This window comes from Babylonia areolata, chromosome 3 (genome assembly GCF_041734735.1).
Source record: "Babylonia areolata isolate BAREFJ2019XMU chromosome 3, ASM4173473v1, whole genome shotgun sequence".
Classification (NCBI taxonomy): domain Eukaryota; kingdom Metazoa; phylum Mollusca; class Gastropoda; order Neogastropoda; family Buccinidae; genus Babylonia; species Babylonia areolata.
In genome coordinates this window covers 19195205-19213913 of record NC_134878.1, presented here as the reverse complement: position 1 = coordinate 19213913, position 18709 = coordinate 19195205, and the positions used below count along the sequence as shown (strand labels likewise).

The 18709-nt window shown below is 38.5% G+C and overlaps 1 protein-coding gene across 1 annotated transcript; it reads left to right on the top strand.

The window, feature by feature from the left end:
- The first annotated feature begins 1184 nt into the window (after positions 1 to 1184).
- On the top strand, positions 1185 to 17548 carry LOC143279820 (voltage-gated purine nucleotide uniporter SLC17A9-like). The gene is made up of 12 exons (XM_076584019.1): positions 1185 to 1366; positions 3965 to 4091; positions 6081 to 6300; positions 7045 to 7144; positions 8049 to 8122; positions 9498 to 9660; positions 10098 to 10194; positions 10938 to 11025; positions 11809 to 11843; positions 13362 to 13533; positions 14609 to 14638; positions 15524 to 17548. Exons 1-12 carry the CDS (start codon positions 1269 to 1271, stop codon positions 15703 to 15705), a joined length of 1386 nt encoding a protein of 461 aa, XP_076440134.1. The 5' UTR covers positions 1185 to 1268; the 3' UTR covers positions 15706 to 17548.
- Positions 17549 to 18709: the final 1161 nt, after the last annotated feature.

Genomic DNA, 18709 nt, shown 5'->3' with positions numbered 1-18709 from the left:
TCCGACAGTGGTAGGCACTGATGCGGCATACACATGCACGTACACACTCACGTGTGCGTCCGCCGTATATGTGGACGGTTCGTCCGTCGGGATCGACGAGGACCATCTAGTCATCCTGGGGGTGGGTGGGTTGGGCTCTGTGGGACGTGCGCAGATGACTGGTCAGGCCAATCCGCGCCCGGAAGGTTCTGACGCAGTGTGGACAGGGTATGGTGGCGGCTGTCGGGGACTTGCTGACACTGCTTTTCCTGGCCTGTCTGCGTTGCTCTCAGCTGCAGTGATTCTGTTGGCCTCACAGGATTTGGCGCCTTTGTGGACAGCTGAACGCCACTTTGGTCTGTCCATTGCATTCAGCTCCCATGTGTCATGGCTGATGTTGAAGGCCTTCAGAGAAGCTTTCAGAGTGTCTTTGAAGCGCTTCTTTTGGCCTCCATGGGAGCGCTTGCCATGTTGGAGTTCGCCGTACAGCAGTTTCTTGGGGAGCCGATGGTCTGGCATGCGAACTACATGGGCTGCTCAGCGCAGCTGAGTCTGCATCAAGATGGTGTAGATGCTGGGCAACGGTTTGCACGAGTGAGCACCTCTGTGTCAGGGATCTTTTCTTGCCCTTATACTACGCACATGAAGGCGGCCGGAGGTAGTAAATCTTCCAGGCTTTTCGAAAACATAACCTGAACATATGATCTGAACATATTAGGTTTTCGTTTCTTTATACTTATCCGGAACAGGCCGGGGAACTTGCTATATCGGACACGCGGCTGACGTGCCTTTGGCGACCAACCTCCTTCCCCTTCCTTCATCCTCCATTACCTCCCTACCCCCCCTCTCCCACACCCCTCACCCCATCCCCCACACAGTAGCATACACACGTTCAGACACAAATGTCACTGAACCATCATCACCACAAAATCAACATTTTTTTTTTGTCTTTTGACAAAATTAGACGTGTCCTTTGGCGACGGACCAACCTCCTTCCCCTTCCTTCATCCCCCATTACCTCCCTACACCCCACCACCCCACCCCCACACGGTAACACACACACGTTCAGACACAAATGTCACAACCATCACCAAAATCAACATTTGTTTGTCTTTTGACAAAATTAGTGTACCATATTTTTTAAACACCGGTGCAGCAACAAGGGAGAGAAGCTTAATAACAGACTGTCAGCATGCAAAGGAGGGGACGTGTTCATATGTACGACCATAGACGTAGTGTTCGACAGATCTGCAAAAAAAAGGATACAACCTTGCCAATTGAAATTAGCCATGCGTCGCAGCATCACACCTACAGACAGTGACGAAAAGAAACCACAATTTGAGTTTCCGAAAACCATGGCTTCTCCTTCGTCCACGTTTTGGTCACCGTAAGTGCTCGAATTAAAAAAAAAATTAAAATGTCAGTTATGATGAACTTTTTTTGTAAAAAAAATATATTACTCGACAACACCAAAGTGCGACAACACGACAGAAACAAATTCGTAGCATTTGATAATGATGATGTCAGATGAGTTGGCAAAGTGATAATTATTGCCTTCAGTAAGTGTTTATGCATATCATGATGTGCGTGTATGTGTGTGTGCGCGTGGGCACACGCGTGTGACAGCTTGTGTGTACAATTTGCTCACACACATATGCACACACACACACACACACACACACACACACGCACGCACGCACGCACGCACGCACAGAGAGAGAGAGAGACTTCAAGATGGACTAAAGATTTATGGTGGTAAAATTGTGGAAAAAAAAGATATGACAAATATGGCATGTGGGGGCAAAAAGTATATAACTGATCTGAATAATTATGAAGTGCAAAGGGAAAGAAGAAATCAAACTGTAATCTTGCATGTGTGTCTCCTATTTCTGCTTTTTTTTTTCATGCATACGTTAATTGATTTTGGTTTATCTTGTGCAGAGAGTAGACTAAGAGAGAGAGAGAGAGAGAGAAGATCAGGATTTTGAAATATATTTATAATTGTGAAATAAAGCAATACAAGGATATTTCCCTCATGTTTAAAATTATATTTGGTATAACGCAGTTCTTGTTATCTGGTCTTACTCACTTGTTAACTGCGACACATGAAAATTGTAACTTTGACATTTTTAGCTTTTGAAACACTTTCAATAGCTTTGGGGATTTGGATGCTATTGGTGATAATATAAACATCATAACATGTCACCTTTGTCAAGGTATGTGAGTAATGGGGGACGTTTGTAGTTGTTGGTAAACTTTTCCTTGTCAGAAAAATCTTGATTCCCAAGGTTTCAGGCCCACACCTCTCAGTAACAATGATTTTAAGGTCATTGTTGGAGTAGTTTGGTCTGACACATGAACAGAGATATCATATTGCATGTGTAGGACTTTGGTCTAACATTTGGCCATTGGAAAAGTTTGATCTAACATGTGGACTGAGGTTCTATATTGCATAATTATGTAGGAATTGGGATAGTTTGGTTTGACATGTGGACAGAGGTTTCATATTGCATATATTATGTAGGATTTGGAATAGTTTGGTTTGACATGTGGACAGAGGTTTCATATTGCATATATTATGTAGGATTTGGAATAGTTTGGTCTGACATGTGGACAGAGGTTTCATATTGCATATATTATGTAGGATTTGGAATAGTTTAGTTTGACATGTGGACAGAGGTTTCATATTGCATATATTATGTAGGATTTGGAATAGTTTGGTCTGACATGTGGACAGAGGTTTCATATTGCATATATTATGTAGGAATTGGGATAGTTTGGTCTGACATATGGACAGAGGTTTCATATTGCATATATTATGTAGGATTTGGAATAGTTTGGTCTGACATATGGACAGAGGTTTCATATTGCATATATTATGTAGGAATTGGGATAGTTTGGTCTGACATGTGGACAGAGGTTTCATATTGCATATATTATATAGGATTTGGAATAGTTTGGTCTGACATATGGACAGAGGTTTCATATTGCATATATTATGTAGGAATTGGGATAGTTTGGTCTGACATATGGACAGAGGTTCTATATTGCATAATTATGTAGGAATTGGGATAGTTTGGTCTGACATATGGACAGAGATTTCATATTGCATATATTATGTAGGATTTGGAATAGTTTGACGGGCGCAATAGCGGAGTGATTAAAGCGTTGGACTGTCAATCTGAGGGTCCCGATTCGAAACATGGTGACGGTGCCTGGTGGGTAAAGGGTGGAGATTTTTACCATCTCCCAGGTCAACATATGTGCAGACCTGCTAGTGCCTGAACCCCCTTCGTGTGTGTATGCAAGCAGAAGATCAATACGCACATTAAAGATCCTGTAATCTATGTCAGCGTTCGGTGGGTTATGGAAACAAGAACATACCCAGCATGCACACCCCTGAAAATGGAGTATGGCTGCCTACATGGCGAGGTAAAAACGGTCATACACGTAAAAGCCCACTCGTGTGCATACGAGTGAACACAGAAGAAGAAAAAGAAGGAATAGTTTGGTCTGACATGTGGACAGAGATTTCATATTGTAATTGTAAGACATTGGTCTGACATATGGACAGAGGTTTCTTATTGCATATGCAAGACTTAAATGATTTAGGTATAAGGATAAGGAATATTTAAAACTCTTGTGGTAAGAGATTATAGAAATGTATCCTTTACCTGTTTTGAGGCAAATGTGTGGAAAGTCTTCACAGTACAATATGAGGAGTAGTCAAACATGTCAGTGGCATTTGCATATGTAAAGATGTAGAAAGCCTTCATCCAGATAGTGTGTGCGTGCACACACACGCACACGCGCGCACACACACACACACACACACACACACACACACACACACACACACACACACACACCATGTGCAGATTTACATTCTCTCTTTCCCCCTTGTGCACACGTACCCAGACATAGTGACACACACTTGCTGTATTTATTTTCTTGCGATTGGGGCCCGCCTTTCTTAACCTTGCAGAAAAGAAAAGAAACTGTGGACAGTGGCACTGATGTTTGGCACAGCAGTGATATACACCGCCAGGACAATAATGCCAGTGTGCATTGTGGATGTGGCAGAGGAGATGAAATGGGACAAGAAAGAATCAGTGAGTAGAAGTACTAATTACTGCAGACTGTCACTGTGGTTTGAAAAAAAAAAAGAAGAAAAAAAGGTCTATTAATTGGAGAACTGCAGATTGCAGTACTAACCACAGAGCTGTCAACAGAAAATTAGAAATGTAAACAAATTTGAGATTTACCTATTTGTCTGTAACTTTGTATGTACTGAACTGTAGATGATGCTTTTAAGAAGGGACATTTTCTTATCACTTTTAGGGGGACCAGTTCAGTGCATCAAATGAAAGAGATGTTTGTGACATATATGTTTGAGTGAATATTTATGAAGGATGAAGAATGTTAAATACTAATATATATATATTTCATGATGCTTTGATCAATATTCTTCATTTTATACAACAGTGTATAAATGATTAAAGCTATATGTTATACCCCATAACAGTTCAAAACAAGATGTATTCCAAAATGCAAAATGTACATTCAAACGCCTTTTTTGTGCGATACAATGTGGGAAATGTGCTGTCTGTTGTCTGGCTTGTGTGTGTCTTGCACAGCTGCTACACAGTCCATCTGTTTTATTAAATTGTTCCTTTGAACACCATGACTGTGATTATCATGGAAATATTATTCATATTCATGTTTGTCTTTTTGGTTGTCTGAAAGATATTTCCACTTCCAATTTTACACACACAAAAAGTAATCACAAGTTCTGTAGTTAACATTATGATAAGCAATAACTGTCCAAAATACAAGTACAAAGTATAGTAATAAAGATATTCATGACACATCTCTTTTTTGCCTGATATGTGGTATTTCCATACCCAGTATATTTCTTTATATTTACTTAACCACTAGAAGTACCATCTACTCAGACTTGTCAATGTAATTATTTGCATGAAAAACTGCCACTGATACAACCAACAAATTTTGAGTACCTCCTCTCTTGTTTTGTCTCTCCAATTCATCCATACCTGAAAGATGAAAATGCTTTTTGTGAAATGTGTTCAGTTATATATGTCATCATTAATTCTGTTGTATACAGTGAATGAATGAAAATTCTTAATTTTGGAACGTGCAGGTGTGCATATATATATTTGTATATATGTGTGTGGGTTTGGGGGTGGGGGATATAGGTGTATGTGCACAAGTAAGTGTGCCTGTGTGTGTGTGTGTGTGTGTGTGGTGGAGCTGCGATATGTAGCCTAGAAATGAGTGTGTGGAGGAGGGAGGGTAGAGGGGGTGCAGGGTGGTGTGTGTGTGTGTGTGTTGGGGCTCATGTACGTTTATGTGTATTTGATTGTGCTTTCATATCTGTGAAACTGCATGTTTGGTGCACATCTGTTATGCATATGTGTGTGTATGTGTGAATGTGTGTCTGCATGTTTTACATTATTTATTTGCTTATTTATCATCATTGTTGTCTTTTTTATTTATTTTATTTTATTTTATTTATTTATTTATTTATTTACTTTTTTATTTTTTCATTGTTTTTTTTCGTACGCTTATAGTGACTTCATCAAGTTTTTGCACCTTATAAATATTATTATTAGTAGTAGTAGTTCTTTTTTTTATTTATCTATTATTTATTTATTTATTTATATTTTATTTTATATTTATTTGTTAAAAAAAAAAATGTGGGATTTTTTTTTTTCGTTTATCTTATTTTATTTATTTATTTTTTAAATTAATTAATTTACTTATTCATTTTTATTAATATTTTTTTTATTTATTTGTTTTTCTCAAGGCCTGACTAATCGAGTTGGGTTACGCTGCTGGTCAGGCATCTGCTTGGCAGATATGGTGTAGCGTATATGGATTTGTCAGAACGCAGTGACGCCTCCTTGACCTACTGATACTGATAATGAAAATTCTTATAAAAAAAAAAGCTTATATTAATTACAGGGAACAGCTGTTGAAATACCAGTATACAGCATAGCAGGATATTTCATTTGGTAGCTTGAACTTGTGTGCACAGCTGCTGTAAGACTTTTTCTTCTTCTTTTTTTCTATTTTAACAGGGAACTGTAATGTCAGCCTTCTTCTGGGGGTACATGATGACCCAGGTTTTGGGTGGCTACCTCAGTGATCGCGTGGGAGGGGAGCGTGTGTTGTTGGTGGCCTCAGTGCTGTGGTCATCCATCACCTTTTGCACACCTCTGATCATCCAGCTGTCAACCTACACACCTTTTCCCATCTACGTCATTGTTGTCTTCCGTGTCTTGCTGGGCGTTTCGCAGGGTGTGTGTAGTTTGTGTGTATGTCTGTGTTTGTGTGTATGTGCATCTGCGTGTATGTTTGCTTGTGTGTGTGTGTGTGCATACAACTAGGTGTGTGTGTGTGTGTGCATGCATGCATGTGTGTGTGTGTGTGTGTGTGTGTGTGTATGTGAAGGAGAGAGAATGCTAGAAAGAAAAGTATGTGTGTGTGTTTGTGTGACATTTGTGTGTTGTATATATATGAAGGAGAGAGAATGCTAGAAAGAAAAGTGTGTGTGTGTGTGTGTCACAGTGTGTGTTGTGCGTATGCAAAGGAGAGAGAATGTGAGAAAGAAAAGTGAGTGTGTGTATGTGTGTGTGTGTGTGCAAAGGAGAGAGAATGATAGAAAGAAAATTGTGTGTGTGTGTGTGCGTATTCGCTTGCAGCTGTGTGTGTGTGGATGTTTGTGCCTCACTGCAGTGTTTTGTTTTAACTGGTCTACCTAGTCTCTCAGGTCTAGTAGTTTACTGTCATAGACTTAAGAAAACACATACAGTTATCGGCAGTATTTACACAACAGCTGTTTATTTGTTTTGTGTATGTTTATTCAGTTTGTTTTTATTTTCTCTCACTTTTATTATTCTAAAGTTTAATCTTTACTGTGTGTTTGTGGGTGTGAGAGGGTGTGTGTGCATATATGCGTGCAGGTATATATATTACATATGTTGTGCATGTTCACATATCATAGATGTATACAATCCAGTGTTTTACTGTCCATGGTTCTAGGTGTACATTTTCCAAGCACTACCAGTCTTGTGTCACGTAAAGTGCACAGTGATGAGAGGTCCTTGACTGTAAGCTTGATAGCAACAGGTGCAAACTGTGGGTAAGTTTGCTTTGTGTGTGTGTGTGTGTGTGTGTGTGCGCGCGCGTGTGTGTGTGTGTGCATTTCCTTTTGAGTATTGATTTTATGTCAATATTTTCTGTTGGTTTATGTGAATGATGTAAAAAGATTGATTATATGTCACAATATGGTCTTGGTTGATCGGATCATTTAGTTCTGTGTATGTGTGTAAAAACGTTAATATCACTGTATGTACATATCGTGTTTAGTTTGTATTTAATGATATATAAGTGTCATATCTTTTTGGTTGACAAAAATCGCATAGATATGGCCTTACATTTTCATAGATGTGTGGTACGTTTGTGTGTGTTTGACAAAGATCATTTTAGAAGGTTTTGCACTATTATGCACTTGTGTTCAAGAAAATATATTTCCTCAGTAAAACTGTTTTTGAGAAACATTTGCCTGAAACGTATAAAAATCATCAAAGAAAATTTCATCTCAAGTTTCGGAAAGGCGTATTTACAACCTGATCAGCAGAGTATCTGTTTTCTTGCAATAACATCACATGGATGATTTTGCCTGAAACCAAAATCTGTCGAAATAAGAAATTCAGAAATAAAGATTCCATGACTTATTCTTTTACTATGGAACAAAAACATGGTAGGTGATGCTAGATTCATTTCACTGTGGACAACAAGCATCAGATGTTAGCTGTGAGTTCAACTGTGCTCTTACAGAACACAATAACAGGAATTCACAAAAATGGGAGCATAGAAGCAGGCAGTAGTTCTGGTTAACAGGAAAAAGAAGTTCACATTGACAGTGTGCAGTCATCTGCTTGGGCTCTGAGTAGACTCAAACTGCTATATGTCTGATGTGTAATGTGTTGTAGGAAACAGGCTTGAACTGGGCAAAGCAAATGCTTTTTGTCTGCTGTTAACAGAACGTTACTGAGTGGCAGTATGGGCTCTTTTCTGATGGAGCAGTTTGGCTGGCAGAAACCATTCTATGTGATTGGTAAGCTTCTTGTCCGCTTTTGACCATGAACACTAACATAAGGCACCTAAAGCTTTGTTGTGCATGTGCATGTCCTGACTGGTCTGCTTCAATCATTTTTATGCTCAGTAAAAGCTTGAAGTATATGCTGATTTTATCTCCCTGTTCTCTTCTTTTTTTATCTTCTGGACAGCCACATTGTTCCTTTTCATTGTACATTGTTTCTTTTCATTGTATCTGTCTTTTACTGATAAGTATTCAGCTTTGACTTATATTTGTCAGTCCATCAGTGGAGCAGAATAAGTTTTCTTAGATATATTGACTGCTGATGGATGAAGTCACCCATAGCTGAATCATAGTGGGATGGTTGCCTGTCCAAGTGTCATAAAGTGTCAAAGATATTAATGATTTATTGGCCCAGTGATCTTGCACTCAAATTATTCATGGACAGTCACCATACGGTGAGAGTTTTTGTATATGTTTACATGCATGTGGGAGTCTTTAGTAGTGTCTTTACATTGGTATTAGAGGAGTACTATGCCAGAGATTATGTGTATGGGCATTCAAGGAAGGACAAAGATGACCTTCACAGAGAAATGTGAATCTAGACGTTATTGGGAAAAAAAAAAGTGGAAAAACAGTTTGAGTCATTAAGAGATTAAACACTTTAGTTACTTTTAATTTTGGTAGTAAAAGAACAATCACCTATTTTTGTCTTCTGTGTACATGGGTTGCAAGTATCTTTTTCGCTTTTACGCCTGAGTGAGATTTATGGAAATGACAAATTTTTGGCATACCATGTAAGCAGCTGTCATTTTCATGGACATTACATGACAGAGATTTTCATTCTTCTCAAACCACCAAACAGCTGAAATAATTGGATCTTTTAACATACACATAATGATATATAGATCTATTGTATGTGTTGAGTATAAATGAAGGTCAGATACTAGCAGGTCTGCAGATATGTGGGATGTTGAAAAAATTAGGATGCTACAAAAAAAATCTTCACCATCAACCCACAGTGCATTGCCTGGATTTAGACTCCTATTTTAAAAATAAATTCCTACATAACTACAAAGAAAATTTCATCTGTGAAAATTTTGCTTCATTTAGTCATACAGTTTCTGAAATGAGCTTGCTTATTGATGCTACCATTTAAAAACAATCATTTCCTGTTTAGGTTAGGTTCTGGCATTATGAGTAAAGTAGAGAGAGTTTTAGAGAGTGTTGCTCTTATATCCATTAGTTAGCCACTTACATGAGTGAACATCTGTGGTATAGGTAAGACTATCACGAATGTGTGATCTGCCACACTCAGTTGACCATTTTCATGTCTGCACAGTAATGTCCGTGTTCCTCACTAGACCATTTTTTGTTTTCACGACCCTGGCAGGTTGCGCTGGGCTGCTGTGGGCCACAGTCTGGTATCGGTGCCTGATCCGTGGGCACCGCACTGAGTCTCCACGTCTTGGCGCCAAAGCCATGGATCTGAACAGCAACATCAACACTTCTACCCCTGTGCCCTGGCTTAAACTTTTCTCCCACTACTCTTTTTGGTGAGAACAGTGTGTGATTCCTCTGTGATAACAAGACGTTTTCCTAGTTAATGATCTGAAATTCTGGTTTCGTGATTATTATTTCCATCATCTTTAGAAATATGATTTTTGTTTATGTTTTTAAAAAACTTGTATAGATTGGTATGATTTTGAACCATGGTTGAGACTAGTCCTTTCCAAGCTTTCATTGTGCACAGTTGCAACCAATTTTGTTTGACACTTTCAAAATTTATAGTGTAGTGTGTGTGTGTGTGTGTGTTTGCACTACTTTCCATAGATATGATTTTGCTTATTAACGTCAATTTCTGATTAAACACTTCAGAATTGTAGTGTTGTATTATCTAGCAACTGATATGTCAGAATTTCTGACTGCTCTTTTGTACGGTTATCACCATGCCAGCATGAATGGATGTTGTGTGGTGTTTGATGTTCTGCAGGGCCTTACTGGTCTCCAACTACTGCAGCAACAATGGATTCTACATTCTTCTGTCCTGGCTGCCAACATTTTTCCATGAAAACTTCCCAGATGCTAAGGTATGCTTTTCTTGTTTGTGAAGTTGGGTGGCATAATTGGGGAGAATGGTATAAAGAGGGAAGTGCAATAGGGAAAATTTTATCCTTCACTTTGATCATGAAACAAGGTAGGTGGCTGAAAATATGCTGTCCTGTGATGCTTTGCATTGAGAATGGACCAGTTGACTTCTGTGTACTGTTAAAGTCAGAGCTCATTTTTGTATCACATTTTCCTGACAAAATTTAACAAAACTTTCTGAGAGGCACCAAAGATATATATAAGTGGTCATGGTCTGATTTGTTTTCCTTTTTTAAGGGTGCACAATCAAGGAATAGATATTAACTTTTTTCCATATCTGTTCATGCTGTAAATGGTAGCACCACAAAGTGAAGATGTTCATGCTGTAAATGGTAGCACCACAAAGTGAAGTTGTTCATGCTGTAAATGGTAGCACCACCAAACTGAAAATGTTCATGCTGCAAATGTTTGCACCACCAATGTTCATGCTGTAAATGGTAGCACCACCAAACTGAAAATGTTCATGCTGCAAATGTTTGCACCACCAAACAATGTTGATACTGTAAATGGTAGCACCTCCAAACTGAAAATATTCATGGTGTAAATGTTTGCACCACCAAACTGACAGTGTTCATGCCGTAAATGTTTGCGCCACCAAACTGAAAATGTTGATACTGTAGATGGTAGCACCACCAAACTGACAATGTTCAGCCTTTCTTTGACAGTAATGGCCATTGTTTTGCAGAGCTGGGTGTTCAACGTAGTGCCATGGCTGGTCATTGTCCCCTGTAACATTGGTGGAGGCTGGGTGGCCGACAGAATGATTAAAGCAGGTCAGTACGTCAAGGTGGGGTACAGCTGTTGTTAAAGCTGACTCTAAATGTGGGCTGATTGTAATGTGCCACTTTTTTTTCAGTACACATGTGGACACTCATGATGCATGCACAAGTACAATTTCACCGTTGTCATACATACTCTTAACTCTAGTGTGTTGGGTTATGCTGCTGGTCAGGCATCTGCCTAGCAGATGTGGTGTAGCCTATATGTATTTGTCCAAATGCAGTGATGCCTCCTTGAGAAACTGAAATTAAAACTCTCAACTGAATTCACAAAGTGAAAGATTTACTGCCACATTTAGGTGATTATGTATCCTGATAATTATTGCATCCTTTAGCCTGCCTGAAGACCATATTAGTGAGTCATGCACTTGTCACAGGATCAAAACATCCAGTGAAACTGTAAGTTTACAAATTATATTTGCAGTGTTTGGGAAGAGTGACGCCCCATGTTCATCTGAACTTTTTTTGGCCACCAGTTTCAAAAGCAGTGAAGTTCACACACAGTTTCTCCTCAAAGACCAGACAATGATGTTTTGATTGGGGTCTAAGTTTTCCATGTCTGCATTGGACATCTAACAGTCTGATTCACTTTTCGCTTTGCCTTGCAATATAAATTTGATGGTAAACTACTTCTGATGATTATGGACTGGTTTACACCTTTACCCTTAAGAACAAAAACAGCTATAAACATGAAATTGGGAACCTGCTACAGTTTATGTGACCAGGAGACTTGTTTTTCTTTTCATCATTTTGATATGATGTTGCATATTTTTGCAGGTTTTGCAGTTACATTTGTACGGAAACTTATTGCGGTAAGTTTGCTGTTTCCCGTTAATGTGTCTACATCAAATGTTACAGAGTTTAAAAAAAAAAAAAAAAAGCAATCAGGGAAAGGCGACCAACAGTACTACAACATTTATTCTTTTGTTTTGCCTTCAGTCTGTTTGCATGTCTCTTTATGTTGGGTTATGATAGTAATGAGTTTATAGCTGATGAATTTATAAATGTTGATTTAGGTTGAAAAAAATGATAAAAAAAAAGAAAACAGATCATGTGTGAAATGGCCTTAAAATGAAACACACGTCTCTTCTGTGATGACAGTTTTGCTTGACACTATGCAGTGTTGTATTCAAACATTTATTTCATTGGTTTTTTGTTTATTCACACACTTTTGTGTGTTGAGTTGGTCTCCAATATATCTCTTGTGTATGTGTGTGCATTGTATTGTATCATATAGTTTGTATTGTATTACTCTTTTGTCACAACAGATTCCTCTGTGTGAAAGTGAAATTTGGGCTTCTCTCCTCAGGGAGAGCATGTAGCTACAATGGGAGTGCCACCCTTTTTTCATATTCTGCCTGCAAGTGTATTTGTTTTTCTATCAAAGTGGATTTTTCCTTTAGAATTTTGCGAGGGAGAATGCTATTTTTGCTGTGGGTTCTTTTACATGCACTAAGTGCATGCCACACACAGGACGTCGGTTTATTGTCTCATCCAAATGACTAGCGTCCAGACCACCAGTCAAGGTCAAGTGGAGGGGGAGAAAACACTGGTGAGTGTGGGGATTGGACCAGTGTACACAGATTCTCTTGGTTCCAAGGGGGACGCATTATCATTAGGCCAAGAACCACGTAGGAGCTTATGTTCAAGTGCACATTTGTGTACACAAGTGCATGAATGCAAATGTATATGTACAAGTGTGTGCATGTACATATATTATTTACATGTACAGAAAACTGTGCCTCTTCATCTGCATTTACCTACAGAGCACATACTTATGACTTGATGGGCGTAGTAGGTTAAAGCCTTGCACTTTCAATCTGAGGGTCCTAGCTTCAAATCTCGGGAACAGTGCCTGGTTGGTAAAGGGTGGAGATTTTTCTGATCTCCCAGGTCAGTATATGTGCAGACCTGCTAGTGCCTGAACACCCTCCATGTGTATATGCACGCAAAATATCAAATAGGCACGTTAAAGATCCTGTAATCCATGTCAATGTTTGGTGGGTTATGGAAACAAGAAAATACCCAGAGTATAGCTGCCTACATGGTGGGTTAAATAAACAAAACAGTCATACACATAAAATGTTACATGTTTGTCTGAGTGTGTATATGTGCATGCCTGAAATCTGATTGAATGACACAGGAAAGGAATGATGAGCACCCCACAATGGCAGTTGTCAGTTGGCTCTACCCAGGTAGGCAGCCTGTTGTGCAAATGACCCTGAGTTTGTAAAGTGCTTAGAGCTTGGTCTCCAACAGAGAATAGGCACTATATAAGTATCCATATCAAATCTTTAGGTTTATTTGCCCTCCCGTGCCCCCTGTTTCAGACGGTGCTGTTCAGTGGCACGGCAGTGTTCCTGGTTCTGATCTCCTACGTGGACAGTTACTTCAGCACCCTGATGTGTATGACTCTGGCCATTGCCTGCTGCGGCTTCTACAGCCCCAGTCTCTCCATCAACCCTGTCGACCTGGCTCCCAATCATGCAGGGGCTGTCTTTGGTGAGAGAGGGTTTGATTCTCGTGTGTCAGGGCAATGTTGGGTATTTTAAACATTTTTATATTCTTTTTATAGGAAAGATTCTCTGTTCAAATATGCTATATGTGTGTGCTAAAGTATTCCAAAAAGGCCATGGTTTGAATTTGAGTTGTAATGCTGGTTAATACTTTTTTTTTTTTTAATGATGTATTGGCCTTGTATAGAGTGTTTTCAAATGTTTGTTATTGTTTCTTTTTAATGTTTTTTGCAATGTACTGACCTTTTATATCAGTTTTTTTTGTTTTGTTCTAGAGGTGTGGCTTAGTGTTTCACCCACATATGTCTGGATGTTGTTTTACCAATGACAAAGACTTCTCATTTTCTTTATTTCTCTTTTCTTTTTTTTTTGTTAAAATCTTTATTGTGATCTTCTTTCACACAATATTCTTTAAGTTTTATGAAAATCTGCATACTTCATGGTACCTTCTTCTTCTGCGTTCATGGGCTGCAACTGCCACGTTCACTCGTATGCACATGAGTGGGCTTTTACGTGTATGACCATTTTTACCCCGCCATGTAGGCAGCCATACTCTGTTTTCGGGGGTGTGCATGCTGGGTATGTTCTTGTTTCCATAACCCAACAAACGCTGACATGGATTACAGGATCATTAACGTGCGAATTTGATCTTCTGCTTGCATATACACACGAAGGGGGTTAAGGCACTAGCAGGTCTACACATATGTTGACCTAGGAGATCGTAAAAATCTCCACCCTTTACCCACCAGGCGCCGTCACCGTGATTCGAACCCGGGACTCTCAGATTGACAGTCCAACACTTTAACCACTCGGCTATTGCACCTGTCTTTATGGTACCATTGTTGCTATAACAGTATGTTCACCTCCACTTTCCCCTCTCTCATTGCTAATACCAATGCTATTAATACTACTACTGTTTTTAGCCCAGGAATGGCCTTTTTGTGGTTGACTAGGCTATTAAGGAATTGATTTGATTCTTTTGAGTACTGCTTGTGTGGTTGCTCCTGCGCATATAATGCATATCAAGTGCATATTACTAAATTTGTCTTAATATGTTACAGGTATACTGAACACTACAAGTGCAATACCAGGTGAGTTAATCTTCCTGTACTGTGTGTGTGTGTGTATTTGTACAGGTGTGTGCATTTCAGATTCTGTGTGTGTGTATTTGTATTCATGTGTGTCTTTGTGTCAATGTTTGCATGTGTATATGTACTTGAAAGCTTACTGTTTCACAGCCTTGTTCTTTTTCAAGAAGCTGCCCAAATTTGGATATAAAAGATTTAGGAGCTTTAATAATATCACAGAAAACTCAACAGATGATTTATAGTGATTCATAAACTCAATTGGAGTTGTGTGAAAAATTCTGGGAACATATTGGTGAAGAGTTGGATAATAAATATTGGGTAGTTCCCTTGTGACAGGGTTTGTGGGGGAACATGTATGTCAGCAACCAGTTTGATGGTGAATATTTGGTTCTGTTCTCTTTTGATATGGTTTGTGGAGGAACATGTGTTGTTAGTGACAGTTTGGTGTTGAATATTGGTTTCTGTTCTCATTGTTAGTGATCATTTTGATGATAAGTATTTGGTTTTGTTCCAGTATGACAGGGTTTGTGGGGGAACATGTATTGTTAGCAACCAGTTTGATATTTGCTTGTTATTTCATTACAGGGTCTGTGGGGGAACATGTATTGTTAGCGACCAGTTTGATGATAAATATTGGTTTCTTTTTTCTTTGTTAGCAATTAGTTTGATAATAGATATTTAGTTTTATTCCATCGTGACAGGGTTTGTGGGAGAACATGGATTTGGTTCTGTTCTCATTTGACAGATTTTTGGGGGAACATGTATTGTTAGCAACTTGTTTGATGATAGATATTTGGTTTTGTTCTCTTGTGACAGGGTTTGTTGGGGAACATGTGTTGTTAGCATCCAGTTCCATGATGAATATTTGGTTCTGTTCCCTTGTTATAGGGTTTGTGGGGGTGTATATGGCTGGGTACATTCTGGAAACGACAAAGAGCTGGAGTGCTGTCTTCAACCAGACAGCTGCCATCTGTGTGTTTGGAAACATCATCTTCTTGCTGCTCGGACTGCCAAGCGCATCATCTGATTTCTCTGTGATTTATTCTTGTTTGCAATGCTTTGTTTGTTGATTTTGTTTTGTAATTATATGCACATCCTCTTCACATATTTTAACACTCAGCCCTGAAAGGACTGTGCTGCGGACAAACTTCTGGCTTAGCTTTATTGTTTTATTGCCGTGAATCTGGATTGTTAAACTCAGCATCAAAGATTATAACATTTTTTGGGTGTGGGGTGGGAGGTCTAAATGCTGTTGTTTTCAGGATAAGATCAACTGTGTAATTTTGGCCTTTTTAAGAACTTGCTTTAAATTGAGACATTGTTTTTCAGTATTAACTGAAAACAAAGACAGAAAAATAGTTGTAAATGATATGATATGGATACTCATATACTCGGTGAGAGACAAAGCTTTAAGCAATTTACAGAGTCGTTTGCACAACAGGCTGCCTACGTGGGTGGAGCCGACTTAGTGCTGCTTTTGGGCGCTCATTATTCTTTCCTGTGCCATTCAGTCAGGCTTCAGTCACATACATAGAAACAATCCTTTTACCTGTATGACCCATTTTATCCTGCCATATAGGTAGTCATACTCCATTTTCAGGGGTGTGCATACCCATGCTGGGTACGTTGTTATTTTCATAAGCCACCAAAGGCTGACATGGATTACAGGATCTCTAACATACATATTTGATATTCTGTATGTGATGCACATGAACAGGGTTCAGGCATTAGAAGGTATGCACATACATTTGCCTTTACCCACCAAGTGTGCTGAAACAGGGTATCGAACTTTAGAAACACGGGCGAGAAACCAGCACTCTGACCATTTAACCACCACACCTATGTAAATGCTCAAACTTGATGAAAACATTGCCAGTATTACAGTTCAAAAGTCACCAAGGGTTGTGTTTCTTTCTGAGCCATTATGTTTGGTTTTGGGAACTGGCATTCTCAAACATTAGATGTTTAGCGACATTGCAGACAGCCAGAGAATTAAGTTCAGTAGTTTCCAAGCACTGCTTGGTAGAGGGGTGCAATGTTTTAAGAACTGTGGAGCATGGTTTGAACAGAAGTATGGGCACCCAACTGTGTGTGAGTTTTATGTCGTCTGTCTGTTTGTCTGTGATGTTGGTGGAAAAAGTCTGCAAAGTTTTATTTGCAGTCAGTATAGTCTGCTGGAATTTGGAGCTTCATTATATATTATAAAATCCTAAACTGCAATGTTCTGTGATCATAGATGCCCCCTTTTCATGTATGCTTATCATTTACCTATTTTTAGTTTACCAATTAACTTTTATTGTTTATTTCTATGTGCTTAAGGTTCATTTATAAATGGACATTATTATTTAATTAATTGCATATTCTGTGATTGTTTCCTTTTGGTCTGTTTTATTTATTTTGTTTTTACAGTGAAACTGTGAGTACAGTGAATAGGGACATGTAACTAAAAAAATGTCATGACATCATTTCAAAATAGCATTCATGATTTATTGTAATGTTGACAGAGAAAGAAACCACTTGTTTTAACTGAGACTTGACAATCGACTGTTTGACAGGGAGGATGTGTGTGTGAGTGAGTGAGAGAGAGAGAGAGAGAGAGAGTGTGTGTGTGTGTGCATGGATGTTTGACTTGGTTTTACCTCCCACCTATTTGTTTACATTTGTTTCCCCTCCCCCCACGGAGTCCACTTTTGCGCTGTACCCGAAACATATGTTGAGATGCATAGCAAGAGTGCTAACCTGATGTAAATTAGATTACTTTTATATCATTGTCATTGGTTGGGTTAAATTTGCATTGTCTTTATTTTCACTTTTTTTCTGAGTTGCTGTTTTTAAACTTTTTTTTCTGAGTTGCTGTTTTTAAACTTTTTTTTCTGAACTGCTGTTTTTAAACTTTTTTTTTTTTTTTTTTTACAAGTTGATGTGTTTGTAATACATTTTTAAAATGAGAGGTGAGGGCAGCCATTGTCTGTAAAATAGAATTACACTATTTTTTGATCTTTTAAAGTATTTTTGAGAATGCTGCCTACATATTCCAAGTGAAAGATGACATCTCTTCTTTCTGTGTGTGTGTGTGTGTGTGTGGTCTTTCTCATATCTATGCTTTGTGCAAATATATGTGTGTATTTCTGTTATCTTGAAAGTGTTCAGGAAGTTCACTTTTACTCAGTTTGTTATGTTGCTTTTTTCTGATTGTATCCATTTTGTGGCTAAGAACTACCTATTCCCCTTTCCTGTTCTTAAAGGCATTCCTGATTTTGCTGTCAGACATTCTATTTCACTCAAAGCTCAGATATTTGTCTTGTCGCTGAAATATACATGAAGCTATAAGTTCCAGAAACAAATATTTATTAGAACATGTCACAAAGTATCAAATGTATGTGTTTTAGCCTTACTTTGAAAATATGAAAATGTTGTACATTCAATGTTCTATAAAGAAATCAAAATCAAGAGGCTTTCTGTGTAAAGAGAGCTACTGCTATGGAAACTGGGCTGACAAGCATATCCTTATGACATTGTAATTTTTATTTTTGAATTGTTATATTTCCTATTATATGATTTTTCTCTCCTATTTTCATCAGATGGTGATCATACTTGACGGACTTTTTGAATAGACTGCTGGCAACTTGTTTTTAAAATACCATTGGCTTCTAAAATTTGTGAATCAGAAATCATGCCCCATTTGGGTTCTAATGTCAGTTATTACAATTTATATAGTATCTCATGGGGTAAAATATGTGAAGTATTGTGCGTGGAAGAAGATAAAGTTTTGATATGTTAATGCACCAGGGTTATAAAACATTTCCATTTGATTTTTTACACTGATAGTATAGTTGGTTGTTGTTGTTTTTTTACCTGACTTAGCCATGGGGTAGTGGAAGGTATTTACAACCTTTTTTTTTTATATATATACTAAACCAGGGTTGGTTGTCTCAGAAGCATTTCTCCTCTCTCGCACTGAAGGTGTGCTGTTATACCTTTCCAAAGAAACTGTAAGAAGGGTATTTTGCAGCTGGAGAATAAAAAGGAATGCATGCTGACTACTTTTGCTACTGATGGCATTCATGATTGTTG